The 19,325-nt window shown below is 39.6% G+C and overlaps 1 protein-coding gene across 6 annotated transcripts in view; it reads right to left on the reverse strand.

The window, feature by feature from the left end:
* Positions 1-9,821: 9,821 nt before the first annotated feature.
* Positions 9,822-19,325, reverse strand: part of MIPOL1 (mirror-image polydactyly 1) — a 180,954-nt gene continuing 171,450 nt past the window's right edge. For all 6 annotated transcript variants that reach the window (XM_074542654.1, XM_074542656.1, XM_074542652.1 and 3 more), the window contains one exon: positions 9,822-11,262. In XM_074542654.1, coding sequence (XP_074398755.1) covers positions 11,196-11,262 — 67 coding nt within the window. In that variant the 3' untranslated portion in view covers positions 9,822-11,195. The remainder of the gene's footprint in view (positions 11,263-19,325) is intronic.

A 19,325-nucleotide genomic window follows, 5' to 3' on the forward strand; every position in this document is an offset into this window, starting at 1 on the left:
AAACAAGCTTCCTAAATCCATTTTACTACCTTTCCCCCTCTTTTTTTTTTGTATTACTCTTTTATTACTGTTTTCTGCCTCAGATAGTTTTTTCTCTAGTCTCTTCCACATCCAGAAATTCTTAGAAAGGAATGGAAATAAACACTCTGAAGGGCTGTCTAGGACAAGGAGCACAAGGTCCTGGGGTGAAGCTGTGGCTTAGAGAACGAGCCCACTCCTTGAAGTCAGGAATGCGCACAAAAATCAGCTCTATATAGACCACATCTGAATGCAGGAAAAGGGTGTTGTGTGCAAGGAAAGCATCTGCATGTCCAAGAATTAGAAATGCCTTACTGTCTGAGCAATAAGTGGTATCAGGGGGAAGTAAATTGCTCTTTGAGTTCTCAGGAAAAGAAAGCATAATGGGAGCCATAGGTCTGAAGCTGAAAGAAGACATGCTAGAAAACAAGTTCAACAGATCATCCGTGCAGTCCTTCATCACAGATCTGTAATTCCCCACACATTTGTAGTTCCACCTGAAGGCCTGGGACTTCAGGTGTTACAAACCAAGGAGTGCTGGAACTGATGTAGCTGTGGTTGTTATCCTGGTTTCCTAGGACAAGTGCAGCTGGAAAGCAGGAGTAAGTCAAAAATGAGGAGCCTGCCATCTGCTTTTTTGTATGTTGATTCTATAGTGCTTCTCACATTTATGATGTGTAATAGCTTTCAAGCTTTTAAAAGCTTTTTCTTTGGGGTTGAAATATGCTACATGCACGTATTATAATCACCATAAATTGACATGGCAGCTAGCTAGGTACCTGTGCTGTATATCAATCATTAAGGTAAAAGAGTAACTGAATAGGAACTAAAGACATAACTTACAGGTTTTGCAAGCGGGGGGTGGGGCAGAAGGAGGGAACAGGACATGCCTATGACAGGTGGTGGTATATCTCCTACACATCCTGGGTCAAGAGGGTAATATGTGGTTCAGCCTGCCAGACCTCAGCTTGCTTTACCACTAGGGGAAAGCAATAGTCATAGCACCTAGTCAGACACCTGCAGCAGGTGGTTTTGGAAGAGCTCTAAGAGGATAAAATGTCAATAGCACTGAAAAAAGCCAGACTTTTAATGAGATAGTAGGTAGCAGGTCGCTGAAGAGTTGGCTCTACAGGAAATGAGGCTGTGTGAGGGTAAAGTTCTGGAGAAAGCACCTCGTAACATGCAAGGCTGGTCATTTGCAGACCAGATTTCAATGAATGGAAAATTACAAGGATAATGCCATTACTGGAAAACAGGGTAGATTGTTACAACAGACAGTTGTGGATTTTGAGAAAAATCTTGTGGGATTTAAAAAAAACACCCACTGATGAAGTGCATTTTCTTTAGGCACAAGTAGTTCAGATTTATAAGAGTCTTACTCTAGTGGATGTTAGAACTTTGGGGAAATAAAACTATCCTCAGCAGACAGGTAAAATGTGGAGCAAGCCTGGCATTTAACTGCTTGAAAAGCAATTGAGCTGAGTTTCTCCATTATGAGATCAAAGAAGAGCAAAACCTTCCTGAGCTTGATTCCAGTATGTGCTGTGGTGGTCGTTACTGTACTCAAAGGTTTGGTGCTGCAGCTGTGCAGATTTGAGCAGTCCCTCTCACTGACCACACATTTCCCTGGGCATTGGCAGCACAGCCCTTAGCCAAGCCTTTGCTTAACACATTGCAGGGTGAGTTTGTGCATCTTTGTCCTTGCTTCTCCTGCATTTCAGGCTCTCAGGAGGGGAGTAAACTGCAGTCCCCAAATACTACAAACAGGTGCAGTTAGTCCCATATGCAGCGCCTTTGGGACAGAAGGTGGGAGCAAACCCTGTTTTGTGCAAAAGGCCAGGCAGACAGACATCTCTGAAGAGCAAATTATGAGGCAAACTTTACTCAGGGTGCATCTATAGCAATGTTTTCTTTATATTGAGGGTGTATTTTAAAAGCCACTCTCCCATCTGGCTTCACTTTCTGTGCTTTGATTCATGTCCCAGAGCAGTCTCAATGCACTCAGGATCCCACAGAAATGACACAAAACTGAGAGATATGATTCTACTGCCTGTCACCAGGCAGCCCAACCCAGGGATTTCTGTGAAGCCAGCTCCAAAGGTACAGCAGCTGGCTGTGGGGGCTACATGCCATCTTTTAGCTCTAGGGGTCTGCTTCTCCTGCACTGCCTGACCTGGTAATCCAGACTTAGTCTCAGCTCTTCCAGCAGAGGTGCAGCTGCCAGCTGAGCACAGCCCTGGTTCTTGCATCTGTGATAGGTTCCTCACTCTAGCAAGCATGTACAGAAACACTGAAAGTAGTGCAACAAGCAGATTCTCTGAATGACTTGGGCTGAGACTTGATTGCCTGTGTAAATCAGAGATGACATTGGGCACAGTTAGGCCTTGGCTGTTGGCAAGCCTGGGTATGGTATTAAAGACTGGCTTCCAGTTCTCTGTGGAAATGCAGGCCAGTGGTTCCCTGTCTGCTGGGACCACACAGCCAGACAGAATCTCAAGACCCTACAAAGTTTTGCAAAGCACAGTCACCTTTACCTTTCCTCCCTCCTTTTCTGTCCTGAGCTCTCTTTCCCTTTGTCCACTTGACCGGCACGTACAGCACCGCCCCTCCTGGCCACAGCTGGGCTGATCAATTCCCATCTGGCTGCCTTCCATGGGGACCTGTTCAATTAGGGAAAAATATAGTACAGGAGATGTCTGGGCCCAAGCAGTGAGGTGGTCTAAAGGCCCAAGTGAGGATGTCTGTCTTGGCAGTACGTGTATGTGCACCAGGCAAGGAATCCTGCACCCGTGGGGAAGGGGGAATGTGAGCCTAAGCAGCAGAGGAGACACCCCTGCCTTCATGGTGCTGCTGCTACAGCTCAGTTACTGCACACAACGCATCCCACAGGATGATATCCCTTGTGGGAACAGTCTGGCCCTAAGACCACACTAACCTTTCTGAGCTCCACTCCCCGTGACAGATCCCCTAGAAATCCAATCATTTCCACTTGTATCTACAGACGCCCTGAAACTCCACAGGTTCCTCTTTGTCTCCAAGGAAGCCACTCTCCCTTCTGCACAGCTGAACATTGCTGCAATTCACAAAAGCAAAAACCCAAAGTAAATTAGGATGATACAATTCAGTTTTGTTGAGTCTCCAATATAGTCCATGGAAGACGTACACAGTTCCAGAGATTTTTCCAGATTTTTGGCACAGCAGCCAAATATTGCTTCCCCAAGCAGTCCAGCAGGGATACTATTTGTGTTAAGAACTACAAGATTCCAAAATTGGTTGCCAATATGACTTTATAACTTGTCTTAAAGCAACTACTGAATAAATAAATGACACCAAATGACCCTGCTAGAGACAGGGCCCTTGGTTTTATTCACACAGTGGCAACTGATTTTCTTGGATAGCTGAGAATGAATCCCTGAGAGCTGTAAATTAGCAAGGACTAGATCTTCCAGACATTCCTAGTGGTCATCAGCCTGGTCCACTGGAAAGGCTGCAGCCTCTCAATCTGTTTGCCACTGCCTTCCTACACAGAGCTGCCCCACCTCTGGCCAGTCATGTAGCCAAAGTTCATTTGGGCACTTCTGCCAACTTAGGAACAAAATACTATTAAATTTTCTTTCAAATGTGTTCTGAGATTTACTGATGAAAACTGTGGAAGGGTTCAGATCCTACTAAATATAACTCAATGTTTAGTATTTAAATACAACTTTTTTGCGTCCTGTTTATATTGAGGAAACCTTAGCAATAGGACAACAGAAGTAGAGGGGACACTGGCGATTTTCATACTGATTATCTACCGACCAAACCAGGTAAGTGTTAATTAGAAATGTTTTATTTGAAATTTAGAACCAAGGTAGCTTGTTCTATCAAACACAAATTTAGTGAAAAAATAAAAAACCCCCAAATTTCAAATAAGTTCCTAGCCTTTTGCTGACATACCAACTTTAACCTTATTGAGACATCTACTTTCAAATATTAAACAGCTGCATCTTGCTTTGACTTCTGTGAAGTTTTAGAACTCCATATGTAAGCATAGAAAAGTATTTCTGCCACTCATTTTATCAAACTTTTCTCCTCTTCTAGGTCTGAAGCAGGGAAAGCTTCCGCAAATGCATATTTGGATTTCACCCAATTCTTTTTGGTGTTCTGCTCAAAATTTAATTATTATCTTGTACTTCAAAGACTGGTAGATTGTCAGGGCGAGGGAAAATATTCTCTGTCTAAAGCAGAAGACACAAAGCCCTAGTAATTTCGTATACCCTATTAAAGTACCAAATGGGATGATTTTAGTGCTATGAGCATGTATTGACAAAGACCATACAACTTGTTATTTTATTTCTAGTGAAGAAATGAATAAACTTTTTTATTTTACTGAGAAATATGTGAAATCTTGATTCTAAAGAGTACATCTAAATTGATAGCTGCATCCATTTAGACATACATCCACTCCAGTAGCCTCATTTCTCATAGATTGATTTTTGAGATGTTTAACTCCTTGACCATAACACCTGTGAAATAGGGGCACTACATCAGTGAGTCAAATAATCATGAACAAAGTCCTGTGGCTTCAGACAATAAATTAGAGTACCACCAAAGTAGCTTTTCATTTTTGCATCTTAATGTTTTGACCTTTCTTATAGGTTTGTTACTGAAATAAATTCTGTTAATACTTATTAATGAACAAATAAAACTGTTTCCATCCTTTGAATTCTTTGGGAAACCAATATATTTTTAAAGAGTGTGTGACATGTAGCGTGCATATCAATCATCACAAATTTATGTCATGTATCCTGCAAGGGCAATCCTAACCTTTTCTTTTCATGGCCACTGGGAACCAGTTGTGACCAATTCCATTGGTTCTATTTCTGTTTTACCATATGGAAATGGATCTGCATCTATCATGTTCAGAAGCTGTTCCAGCCATGGTGAACTCTGTCAACGTGGCACTGCACGGACCTTTGGGCCGAGGTCACCATGAGGGAACTGCCCAGCTGCCCCTGGTGAGGCTTCTCAGAAAGGAGAGTGACCCTCTGCAGCTGGCAGCTGCCTGGGCAGCACGCCAGAGCAGACACAGCTGTGACAAACACTGTGCTCAGCACTCCTGAGCAGGGACTGGCAGGTTTTGAACAGAATATGGTGATGTCAATGAATCAATTCTTAACATTTTGCATTTCAGTACAAGTTTCAGGTTAAAACTTCCAAGAAAATAAAAGTGGTGTTCTTTTGGAGGCTGTTTTTTTCGTGGTTTTTTTTTTTTTTTTTTTTTTTGTTTCATTTTGACTTTTTTCACTTGGACTAAACATTGCCCTTGCTCCTCCTTTCTGACAAAGGAAGGAAAAGAAAACCAAGTCAAGGACTGCTTTTCCTTTTCCTCAAGCTGTTATAATTCGTAGCTTTTCAGTCTATTTTCTTTATTGCCTGGCTTTGCACTCACCAGCAAAATTAGTACTTACTCATCACAGTATATAATAGGACTAAGAGAAAAGCACTGCAGGATTTGGTCCCACTATTACTGTGTTCCATTAATTTTACAATGAAGTCTTGGCTACCAACATAAAACCCTAAATTCTGAAAACACTTCTGGCTTTGTATTTCTGACATTTAGTTGAATAGAGTTACCAGGTACATGTTACCTTAAAATTGATTTTTAATGACAATATTTTATAATTAACAATAAAAAACCACAATCTGTACCCAACTTCTTTTGTAGACTATTTTAATAAAGGGATTATAAAATACAAAGGAGAGAGAGACAGGTAACCTGAGATGCAATTTTGGAATGCAAACTTTTAGTTCAAATGTGCAAGCTCAAACTTAACAAATGTTTAAAATATTTGAGTTTGTCAAATGGTGCCAAAATAAACCATGTCTTTTCTAAAGACTACATATTTAGCTAGGCACTGGCAATGTAAATCTTTCAACCATTTCAAGTATTTGTTTAAAAGCCTCCCAGAACACGTGGGCTCCCAACAAAACTGAAGAATGAAATGTTTAGAACACTGGAGCTCAACAGCTGACTTATAATCGACCTAATATGAGAACACTACTTTGTCTTCTTGAACTTGTGAATACATTTTATTTACCAATGCATGAGAAGAACAAACAGAGAAAGTCCAGTTGTGCAGACCTGATGTGAAACGTTACAGCGATAAGAGTCAGCCCACGAAAGGGAAACTGCCCAGCACTGATTTCATGTGCCTTGCATCTGATTCTTGCATGGGAGCAAAATCTTCAGCAGCAGAAGTTAAGAAGAAGAAAACTCAACAAAACCAACAGCCTAATTCTAATTGAAAGAACTAAAGGCACAGAGAAATCCTGACGTTTAGATGGTAAATTCATTTGTGTACATGGATTAAAGATGTTATAACATCTGGTAAGACTATATATAAAGTCAGTTTTGTAAAATGTTCCTGATTTGGAATAAACAAATAAATAAACATGCATATGACAACATACTGACATCACCAAACTATTTCAACATGATAGCTTATTTATAAAAACAGTTTTAATATTCCTTAACATTCATGATTAACTAGTGAATTTTACTTTGCCATTAATGTATTTAAAGAGGAACAAAACAGAATTCAGCTATAGGACTCCACTAACAAGACTGAGCTGTCTTTAAACTTTTCAGTATCAGCAGTTTTCTCAACACAAGTACAGAAAGCCATGCCACCATTTTCAGCTGCGGGCTGCATGAAAAATAGTACTAAAAGACTAAAGGTCCACAGTTCTTTTCTGTTAAAGTTGATTTGTCACAATATTGTTAATTAGTGAGGGCTTAGGGAAGGCTTACTAGGAATATAATTACAGTGCTGAAAAGCATTAATAATGCTCTTATCCCGAGCCAACATGATGCTATTTACATATTTTACCCTGGCATATACCAGAAATGGCTCCCAACGCATAACGTACTGCAGGATCATCAAGAGAAAGACACAAAATCTCACAGGGGAAGAATATTTCTGAATATCTCTGCTCTATTCAAGACAGCAGGGACCCTAATTTGACCAGTAATTACAGCTGTCACCATAAGATGCACCTATGGTGAGCCATCTTTTATCATGAACTGTTTTTCCATCAGGAGGGAAATGAATTGCTACTCCTGGTACATAATTGGATGCAATCTCATCTTTCTCACATATATTAGGATAGAAGTGACAATTGCATTTGTCTGTTGTATGGGAGCAGGCTTCTTTTCACTTTCAGAGCTCTGCACAGGCATCAATCAGTTCTCAATGAATAATCCATATGATAAGCCCATTAACCCATGTTGTCGTTATCACCTCTTTCTGCTGACCAGAGCAGATTTGCTGCCCTCATTACACTGAGAGGCTAAAGTTAGGCTGGGCTCAACAGGACCAGAAGTTCTGCTGAGGGCACTAAAGGCTGGGCCTCCGCTACCAGACCTATGTGATTTATGCTGCTCACTTCAGCAGGTGAAGAAGTGAAAGTGCTTTGACATTAACCACATAGATACTTTTGCAAACACCCTGGAGGAGCCCAGGAACCTCTTCAGAGACTGCATACCTTTAATGACAGTCACTAAGGAATTTGCCAAAGACCACACACAAGGCTGTTAGCAAGGAAGAGGGAGAACTCAACTGGTTTTGAATCTTTCTACTCTCAACATAGCAAATTTCCCATGGTTCTTTCCAAAGAATAAAAATATTTCCAGCTGAATTTTAAAAATCAACACATCTGATTTAATTACAAATAAAATACATTTATCCACACTTGAAATTTATGACACAACACCCTAACCTAAATTATCACTGAAATCTAGGCTGCTTGGTGCAAGACAAAAGACAGAGTCAGGAACTATTTTTTCACCTTGGGTATAATGTGTCAAAAGGAAAATTATGGAGCATAACTATAACTTAACTTTACTGAATCAAGTATTACCTGCAATCAGATGTATCTGACAACAAGCCTGCTAGATGGCTTTTGCATGGCCCATCCTACTTTCCCAAACAAAGCCAATGGACACAAGAGGCTGGAGGTCATACAGTCTGGCTGTAGGAAGCCTGCATTCACAAGATTATTCACTTGGACACAGAATTACTTGGGGAAAGGTGAGGAGCTTTTGACACTCCAAGGGAGAGGAGGAACTCAGCACATTCATGCATGGAGCACAAGCCCCGATTTAGTAAACTTGCATTTTCAAAGTAGCAAACAACTTCCTCATAAAAGCTGCCAAGCAGTAACTAATACTTTTACACTGAAAAATAAGTACTTCAAAGTGAAAATAAAGCAATGTTTAAGAAAAAACGTTTCATTCTCACAGTGAAGGAAAAGGTACTTTATTGCTTTACAGGGATCTTTGTCCCAGAGGCCATGTTTAACTTAACTAAGAAATCACCTCTAAGAGGGGGCTAATTTGGAGATGGCAGTATTTCATACCATCATATTCAGCTTGGAGATACTGCTGATACTTTGCTACTGTGAGTATTAAAGAGAAGCTGTGAGAAGAGATGGAATAAGAGCTCATGGTCAGTAGGGAATGCTAAAACAACTGGTGACATTCAGTACTCATAAATCCTGGGTTATTCAGAAAACAGTTCTGTCTTCATACAGGCTACAATGAACATTACAACTGAGGAAGAAGATCTAGAGTAGTCATTTTGCTACAGAAATATTAATACCAATAAATAATTTTGTCATAAAGCAATCCAATGCTAAAAATAGTTGCAAACAGCACAGAGATAAAACAGACAACATCATTGTGACAACCATTAAAGTCACATTTTGTCTATATCTTGAACACTAGGCACAAAACATGTAGAATCTTGGTAAAAACACTGCAGAGCTGGAAAAAAACCAGATTAGTATGACAAGGCCAATTAAAAACATGGGACAGATCCTTTAAATGAGACTAGGGATTCTCTCTGGAAAAGAGAGAGTGGGGGAAATTATGCCAAATATGTAAAATCACATGGGACATGGAAATATGAACAGGGAATGGTTCCTCACCATTTCTCACATACAAAAACTAGGTGACAGCAAATGAACAGAGCTAGTTCATAAGAGAAAGGGGAAGTATTTTTTTACTCAATGCATCATTAACTGCATAAGACCTTGTGAGAGGAACAAGTAGATACAAACAATTTTAATGGATTAAAAAACAGGTCATGAAAAAATGCTGCTAAATACAAAGACACCATCTCTGGCTTAGAAAGCCTTTAACTAACAAACTGCTGGGACGCCAGCTGGGAGAGTGGCTGCTAGGGCTGGCCTGACTTTTTACCCTTTCCTAGGCATCTTCTATTTCTTATTGCCAAAGGCAGTCCTTGGGCTTTGGTCTAGCACGGCATGGTAGTCCTTACATTTTTGTCTTTATTTCTTCCTCACTACCTCCTTACAGCAGAAATGGTTCAATAGCACTGACTGCTCAGGAGATCTTGCCATCCACTTTGTGCACAAAGCTCAGTGAGGACAGTAGGACTAAGAGCTGTTGAGTCACCCAAAGAGCTGAACACAGCATACGGGAGACAGTGAAGGGGCTGGAATCTGGGGGGTGGCAATCCTCTGGTTTGCAAGAATTAAAATTTCTTCCCACTGAACAGGTGTGGGGGAGAGGCTCCAGACTCACTGGCTATCTTAGGATTGACCAAAGGTCAAAAAGGAGCACTTCAGAAGTTTCTAGAAGTGACTTGGGTAAACGTGGCTTGGAGGGATGCTACTTATCTCCCTGCAAGAGGTTAGGTTTGGTCAACTGAAACTAGGAGGGGCTCAGGTCTGCAGTTGAAGAAGGTTTAACATTTAAGTGTTTGAAAGAAAAAAACAGACATTAAAATGTTTCTCTCTACACCTACACCTAAAATTAAAATTTTATTTTCTCCAGATAGACTGCACCATCACAACGTCTGAACAAGCAAGCATTAAGAAGTAAAACCGTGTAACAACATTAAACACAAAGCAAAGCAGACAAGTGTAAGCCTCAGGAGCTACATCCACCTTGCCTGAGTTGGCTGCTCCTGAGGAGACACTAAAGCCCAGCTGGCTGCTGAGATTCTCTATTGCATTTGGGGTTCTCAGAGATTACAGCTGCTTTCTTGAGCAGGATTATAAGACTACTGGCCTGACTGTTCACAATGGGAGATGGCTGGGTCACTAACAAAACTCTAAGTTCAACTCCAATGTATCTTAGAGTTTATAATGTTAATGTACCCCAAATTTTCCTCCTCAGCCCTTGGTTTCTCCCCTCCCTGTAAGATTCTATGCTTCAGCCTTTTAGTCCTAGGGCACTTCATGAGTACAAAAAGCTGAGGATTGACAGTTTAGCCTCAAACCCAACCTGGATGATACTCCTGCACTGCAGGGCAATCAGAGTCTTGTAGGAATGGGATGAGAAGAGGCAAACACTGAAAAGGTGACTTTTTAATTTATAAGGTGTTTTCTGAAATCTGAGAGCTTTTCCCTCATTTAAAAGGACAGAGAAGTGACTAAAAACAATACACTGTCTGAGATACTGTACAATGTCACAAGGCTTTCATGTTGCATTTTTTTAAGCTGTACTTCCATTGAAACCTAAATGTAAATTTCTTTTTAATGTACACTGAAAATGCCATGTACTAGCAGAAGCTATTCAGCTGTTGTATAAAGGTACACATTTATCCTGCCCTTTGATGTAGCCACAGTTACTACCTGCAATTCAATGGGCTATGAGTAAGGAGGAAAAAATATCCACTATACCAGCCAGAGATATTTCTTGAATGTCAACCTACTTTATCAATTAATATATGTAACATACAAATACTGGACTATTTACAGCCTCAAAAATAAAATAAGGGATTTAAATTTTGAAACTGCTTTGCAGCATTTTGAACCTGAAGCCTGCAGTATTTAAAAATTCTATGCCTTGCAGCAGACTATAGTCTAACATGGAGAGGACAGATTGTTAAAATAAGCATCTACATAATTTTTCACAATACAGTGTGCCACAATGCATTTGGTTAAAAACAAACACATGTTTGCAGTGAAACATTTTAACAAATCACAGAACTCAGCAGCAAAGTAGTTAAACATTTATGATTTGATTTTATCTCAGCTTGGAATGTCGCTGGAGTGTCCCACTTCTAACAACTGTTTGCTAAGTTAAGGCTTCAGTGTTTACACAGTGCTGAATGAAGCAGCCTGGTCACCAGATGTGAAAGCTTCCTTAGACTACAGCTTTCAGCTTAGATCACGGTCCTAATGGTCCCTGCTCCAACCTTCTTCCTCAGGACGTCCACCAGCCTTTCCAACCTGAGAGGGGGCAGGGGAGAGGGAGAGGAGAGAAAAAAAAAGGAAGCTAATGTTAGGAATGTTCTGGCTGAAAGAGACAGTGTTTGCACTGAACCAAGCTGTCCTGGTGGTGGTCACGCTCAGAAACAAAGCACTACTGTAAAAGACAGACATTAAGGGAAAATGCAGACAACTTGTGAAAAACTTTTTAACCTACAACCCAACCCATCTGCAGCCAGTGATATATATCAACTCACTTTTCCTTTGTAGTGCATGGAGTATCTGAGGTCCCTGTATGGCATTTATACAAAACCCTGTGCAGCAATCCTGTGGTACAATATACACTTTGGTGTAAGCAGGACAATTAATTTTTATACTTTAAAAAATATGAGCTGTCCATGCTCTTGTTAAATGTAGCACTTAACTATTGTTTCCCCTTAAATAATATCTTGCCTATTATCCAACAGATACTTTTGCTGTTCAGTTCATAAATTTATGCCTAAAAGCTGATATGTTTTATGTAAAAACTTCCTCAAAATACTCAATAAGCTAAGTTTATAAGGATGTGGATGATGATGATATTTTTAAGGTGGCCTGCATGATTCTTGTGTCAATACAACTACAGAAAAATTAACAGCCTAAGTAAGTAGGACAGAGAGCTGCCCAATCCTCTTAGATTTAAGGCACAGGCACTATAAACATGTTCAATCTCACTGGCTTAATTTGATCTTTCTTTTGTTAAAGTATGTAGACAAAGGCAAAGGACTAAAATTGTTCATCATTTTGTATCTACACACATTTATCTTCAGCATTCCAGAAATCATGTATTCAAACTATTTTTTCAATCTGTCTGTATTTTATGGTATCCTTCAATGAAAACTCTCCCACAAATAAACTATCTGTATAAAAGCAGACAGTGTGTAGCAGAGCACTTTCAGAGCCACGTCCAGAATATTATACACACAGCTTCCACAATGGATAAACAGAGCTGTAGGTTCAAATAGCTGTATTCATTGTTACAAAGTTAACCATTTTTTTCTTATCTTGAAAGACAATTAAAAAAATATTATACAACATGAGAAATGCAGATAGGAAATAAAAATAACACAGCTTTATCAAAATTGCAAAATGCATTTTATCTCATGAATGCATTAGTAACTTCAGTGCACGTAAACTAGTCAACATGGATTAATTGCCACAAGTCATGACTAATGTGCTTGGTACGTATTGAAACACACTTGTTTTCCAGGAACCACCAAGCACGATGAAGCTACACCTTTCATTGTACTCACCAGGTGACTTAATTCCTGAAATGAGATTAAGAATTCACCACCCAAATGTAATCATCAGACAGCAGGAAAAGTATGTGGAAAGTTCAGCTCATTCTAGCTCTTACACAGGGTCTCTGAGGGAATGAATGCACAGGTTAAAAGCTGCTGCTTAGGTAGCAAATGCTAAAAAACTGCTCCTCTCCCTTCAGTTTTCCAATAGTCACTTCTCCTTCTTAACCAACTAGTGCATTTCGCCCTGGCTTTGTAAAATAACATCTACTGCACTTTGTCTTTGTAGAGGCAGCACCCAAACAGCCATATCTCAGTGCTGTCAGTCCATTCAGGTATAAAGTCGAGGATTTCACAAGTTATTTGCTTCTGTAAGTTTTCTCACACGAATACATCAATGTTTTCTGGATTTTAACTCAGTTACTGATCAGTCAGTTTTGTCAGCCTCTCTTATTGAGAAGTTTTCTAGTTAGATCTGCTGTCAGTCCATGTGCAATTTCAGAAAGCAATGGCAATTAGTTCTCTTTCACTAGCATGTGTATTCAGAAGCACAGCAGCTTTCTCAGCCATTTTAACTCTTGCTGGAGGTCTCTTTCACACTAGCACCCTCTCTAATGTACTTCAGAGACATAAAAGCACTGGAGAAACATTTCAAACTGTTTGGACAAACAGAAGGCTTGGGTTGAAAATTGTTTTTCTGGGAGACAGCATAAAACCTGTAAAATCTGAGATCATGGCTTATTTAAATCACTGTTCAGTTAAAAAGAAATATTGTGTGGCTTATACAAGGCAGGGGGTGGTGGGGGGGGGGGAATGACTTCAGTAATTGAGGCTCCTTTTGGGGAAAAACAAGTTGGATGTCACAGCTAACACACTGTCCTACAACTGGGTTTAGATGTGCACCACTCTGTGACCAAGCACTGGCACTGCACACCAGAGCAGAACAAGTCAGTGAAGAGCTGCCCATGTTTGAAGAGAAATACCACTGGGATGAAAGTAGCTGTCTTCTGTTTAACCTTGAAACTGTCAGGCTTCATTGAAAATAATGAGGCTTAACAATCATAGTTTCTGCTTTTCAAACGAATGATGACTGAAATCATCAAAATGAGGTATTCCTCCCCAAATACACACCATGCAGAGCTTATCTGCCCTTTGTTTCAGTCATATGTGAATTTTCAAATTTATTTATTCTTTATCAGGAGGAAAAAAAAAGGTAGCAGTGAATTAAGATATTGTGCTTCAAAAGAGATTTAAGTAAAAACGTAAAAGAGAAATTGTAGCAGCTATTTATAAGATAAAATAACAGAGGGCAAAATTTACCCCTACACAGACACAAGACCCAATATACCACTGAAATCCCACTTAAGCCTACAAAATAATGCTATGTGCTGAATCAGTGGTTAATAACTCTTGATACAGGCCTCAGGGGGCTTTTTGGAATGATAATCCTGGACTCTTTGTTCACCAAAGGCCCAACTCTGTCATCCCAACTTACACTAAGCAACATTTTCTTTGTGAGTAATAAAAGGCAGCTAAAAAGGTTGTTTGTGCCAGTGAGGTGCTACCTGTGAGGGGTGAGGGTGGCAGAGCCAGCCCTTGTTGATAAGGCTTTGTGCCCAGCCCAGCGGGACACTGCAGGCACCTCCCTCTGGAGACTGAGCATTTTATTGTGGAAAACTGCAGTAATAGTTTTATTCCTCAAGATCAAAGGTAATTTAACCAGAAGAATGGGAACTAGTCTCAGTGTTTGCAGGGTTTTATTCAAAATATGGAAGACATGAAAAAAACAACTTCTGTTACTTTGTGTAATTTCACCAAATTTTACTTAACTGAAAGCAGCATATTTTATTGTATTCTAAGACAAATTCTAACCAATTCCAACGTTCTAATGAGATTTGCCTTTTTGCTTGTGAAGAGTCCTGATACTATAAGCTAAATGTGCAACACTGCACTTTCTCCTGAGATGTAAGCAAGGACACTCACTGAATTTGCATCTCATGAAGCAACTAAATAAGTAATTTACGAAGAAAGCATTTGAGTTCATATTTTAGATCAGCCAGAAGAATGATAAGGTGGACAGGCCATTCTGTGGTAGTGCTGAAGGTCCAAATGTGCAAGGACAGACACACACCTTTTGGAATGCTTTACAAAGCCTCCTAAGGGCTCACTCCCCATTCTCACAGATTTCAATTTCTTCCTTAGAAATTTTTGAAAACCGCAGTAGATGACCTTCGTTATTCCTTGGTTCTTCAAATACTTCTAGAAAATCTGTCCTTTAACAAACAAATTCTCTCAATAAATGCCTCATCAGCATTCTTTATACAATTATTTTATGCATGCATGCAAAGTGAGTACAAAAGGACATATAAAATACAGGAAAAATCTATGGATTCAGACAGATAGGCTCAACTTTGGTTTCATTCCTATTGATTTACATATATCCAAAAGTAAAAAGTAAAAATGTACAATGCTTTTCAAGATAGATGGAATTTGCATCGATGAAAAGCACAAAGATGATGCTAGAAACATTTTTTATCTACACTACATACTTCTGTAATGCTCCCAGGAAATGGAAAAAAGAAATAAAACACACAATTTAGGAAAAGGACATCCAATCCATCATTATTTTTAAGTTAGCAAAAGACACAATGTTAAGAGTCTTGAATTGCATTGGCTTAATGGTTTCTTCAAACAAATTTGGAATTAAGCAGTTGAATCTGTATTCTGTACAGAAAGAAAAAGAATTCCATAAGGGGCTTGCTGCTATAATGTTACAGGTTTAATTATGTCCTTTTGAATATGTTGCTAAACTTTAAGAAGATCCTCATCCTTAGAGGAAAGAACAGGAACACCTGAATAGGATTATTACTAGGTGAGTCTTCCCCAAGACAAATTCTCAACCATTCTCAAATTTTCTTCCAGGTATTTCAAACTGTGTTCCCTTGTCACCTGTGCACACAGCTGTCAATGCCTGGGTGGAGAGTATGTTGTTATGTGGAGTGTTCTTACACAGATCCTGAATTGCTTGACAATCAGCTCTGACTTTTAGCAAAGCTTTACTCCTGTGATTTTGGTTTTCGACTTGGTCTCCATAAAGCATACTTAAAAATCCTAACTGACAGAGAAGTTTGCTCTGGGAGCTCAGAAGCTGAACAGACTGGTGCAAGAATGTTCCCCACTACTCTCTACTGCCCACTCCTGTGCACATTTTTGCCTTGCTTCCCTCTTTCACACATTCTGCTGAAGAAGTCTAGCTCTAACCTGTGGCTTGGAATCAGGAAAAACTCTGCAACTGCATAAATCCACACGGGTTGGTACATCCTTCCACACTGCTCCACCTTTGGCCAAAGGAACTCACCCCAAAGACAACAGTGGCCTTTACTCCCAAGTTCTGAATATGACAGCTATACAGTCATGGAATGACCTTCCTGGGAATCATGCCCCAGGAAGAGATAAAATGGACACCCAACTGACAGAAAAGGGCACCCTTCAAGTAGCCCATGTCCTAATCTGCAAAGCAATATACAGACTAGCCAAAAACAATGGTTTCTACCTGCAAATGGAGGAGTTAAGTGATAAAAACAAAATCATCCTGGATTTTGAAATGCTACATAAAGGCTTATAAACCTAAGCTATAGCCCTTGGTTATCTTTCCAGTAGATAAGATTAGGCTCAGGCTATGAAGATGGCCTTACTTGCATGATTTCTGGCTTCCTGTGGAATGTGTTTTGCTGACACTAATTCCCTTTAGAAACCAAGCTTTTGAAAATATATTACATAAATAAAATGCATTGGACAAAAGCACTGCAAGCAGTTTAGCAGTAGAGTTCAGTTAATGGTTGTTTGGTGAGTGTTCATACAAACAAATTCACTTAATTTCATTTAGAATAAAATTCCTTTTCCCCTCCTTTCCTTCAGCTTTCCTCTCGGATAAACTTCATAAAATTCTAAATGGCATACTTGTTTTCTGGCATTTTCTGTCAATTCAAGGAAACAAATGACAAAGAGAAGAGAGGCTGCTGGGATACTGGTCTTGCCCAGAAAGCAGTCACTTGGATAGGATCATTTACTCAGGAGGCTGGAGCAAACTGGTTCAGCTCTATTATCTGCACAAGGGAACTGGACCCCAGCTGCTTCCCTCTCAAGGGAATAGCACTGTGCTAACACTGGGTGTTGGGGTGGCTTGCTCTCAGTTTCAAAATTTTAGGCTGCTTTGAATAAAGTCCTTAAATATTCAATGTTTTGAAGCCTGGTGTCAAGGATATGACCTTGCAGTGCATGACCTATCTACCATGTTACACAGCCATCACCCTCTTACTCCTGGCTGATTCAGCTAATTTTTAATTACCCTTATTCCTCAATTCAGGTATTATTTTTGCTACCTCAAAAGCCTGCCTTTTTAACAATAGCTTTTTATCTTCTCAGTAAAAATCACTGCCCATTGAATTTAATGGTCTGTAACAATTCTTTCATAAACCATCATAGTGATAAAGACTACATGTGGCTCCAGTCACAGCTGCCTTCCTCTTCTTAACCAAGTTCCCTCTGCATTTTTTGGATCAGAGTCTGGGTGTCTTTCTAAACGCCAGAGTTCAGCCATGTTTTTGAACCTGATGCTGAGCACAATTCAGTGCCCTCTGTCAGACAAGTGTCTGGACTGACTGGTATTAATGGTCCTTCCTGGTCTTAAAACACACATCTCAGAGACTGATTTCACAGCGTCAATGAGCTCTAAACCATGGTAGACCACAGTGTTGAATCAAATCACTACAGGCACCGCTGCCAATTCCTGCCTGCCCAACACTGTTTGTAATGTCACTCCAAAAAGTATGTTCCATTAAATGTACTGGCCTTAAATTTGGCAGGGCAAATCAGTCTGCCCCTGAAAAGCACTGTCACCAAACAAGCATTCCTATTAAATCCCTTTCAGCATCTTCTCAACCCAAAAGAGTAATTCCGTATATGATTAAACTTAGAAGCAAATACAGCCAGTTGGGCACTTGACAGCAGACATATTTTAAAATAAGCCTGGCTTACACAGGCCTTGGCTAAAATATTAAGCCTTTATCTGTGGTCCACAATAACTAATCTTGTCAAACTGTTTGCCCTCCACCTTCTGTTTGGAAGATTATGAGCTAGCTCACCATTACTATTCACCTTGTGCCATCACTAGCAGCAGGAAAACTGAGCAGTAAACACAGTTGGTCTGTTTTGACAGCATTTCACCCTACTTTGCATTGATGTAGATTGCCACACACTACAGGATAATACAAAATCAGCTTCTATGCTGGATGTAATGCCACACTGTGAAAGGTATCACTCCCTTACTCTCAAATGCTTGCTCAGGACAGCATACACTGACTGCCAAAAAAATGAGCTTCTGAGAAAGAAAAATAAACCCTGAAACAACTACGCTGTATTTCAGTACATCAAAATCTACAACATATCATAGAGACTAGGCTCTTATTATTGGATGGACCATTCACATCTGAGCATGTGGCTGATATTAGAGATCAAAAATGAACAATAGTTGAAATAGAGGTTATACTGGCATATTTAAAGTCAAATGATACACATCAGATTATTTAAACAGATCTTCAAATTTCCCTTGTCACTCCAGCTTGAATCCAACACTTTATTACGCCAATTTTATGCAAAGCTTATATTTGGGCCAGAAAAACCTTTTATATAACTTCTTAATAAACTTGAATTACTTTTAGCACTGACATGTATTGTTTCCCCACATTTGATGTCACAGATGTTCTCTTTTCTTAGGAGAAATCTTGACATGGGAACCTACTCCTTACAGTCTACTCCTTATATTTCCATGAAGTTTGAGCTGACATGAATAGGCAAGGGTCTCCTGGATTTTCTTGTCAAATACCTCCTGGCAGTCTGTGTCGCCTGCTTATGGAAAACTAGCAATTTTGCCTTATGGTAATATGTCTTCCCCACAGAAAGTATTCTGTCATAGTATTTATTCATTCAAAGAATAAATAATTAATAATTAATAATTAATGAAATATTAATTCCTGAAAACTCCTGATGAACACTAGTCCTGCCCCTTGGTAATGATGTTTGATATCATTAGAGTGCCATGAATCAGGCAATATTATTGTGTCTCTGAACTGTTCCTCACATTCTTGAGAGCAATACTGTCTCAGATCTGGGTTCTTTATGTCTACAAACATAATAATAATAAAAAAGTATCCCACTGAATTAGAGACTAAAATTGCTGAATACAGAGCCTTTTTCTCTAGACTTCTCAATCTGGGCTTTGAACTGTGTCTGGCAACAGCTTGTCAGCTTCCTTATACTATATTCCACAGAAATGTATTCAGGAGATGAATAAAGGATCTCCTTTATTGAGGATTTTGGTTCGTTCTAAATCCATCTTCAGGAAAATTTAAAAGCAATGTCAAAAATTTATTATCGAAAACAAATCATTTCAAATTTGCTCAAAATGAACAGTTAGGATTTATTTACAGATATGCAGAGAATGGCCTTATTAAGAGACTCTAGAAGTTGAAAGTACCAGTCTGAAGCTACCACATTACACCTTTCTGCATGTTAGACTTGTAAAGTCAAGTCTGAACCTCTCAGTTGCCTATTCCAATCAAGCCTCACTTCTTTCAGACGCCTTCTGGTCAAGTCCTGTTTACAATGAGTTTGCACAATTGCAAATACTGATGTGCTATGGTGTTGGTTTTGGCTGGGGTAGAGACAATTTTCTTCTGGCTGGTATGGGGCTGTGTTCTGGATTTGTGCTGAACACAGAGCTGATAATAGAGAGATGTAGGTTTT

This window comes from Zonotrichia albicollis, chromosome 6 (assembly GCF_047830755.1).
Source record: "Zonotrichia albicollis isolate bZonAlb1 chromosome 6, bZonAlb1.hap1, whole genome shotgun sequence".
In the NCBI taxonomy this organism is placed as follows: Eukaryota; Metazoa; Chordata; class Aves; order Passeriformes; family Passerellidae; genus Zonotrichia; species Zonotrichia albicollis.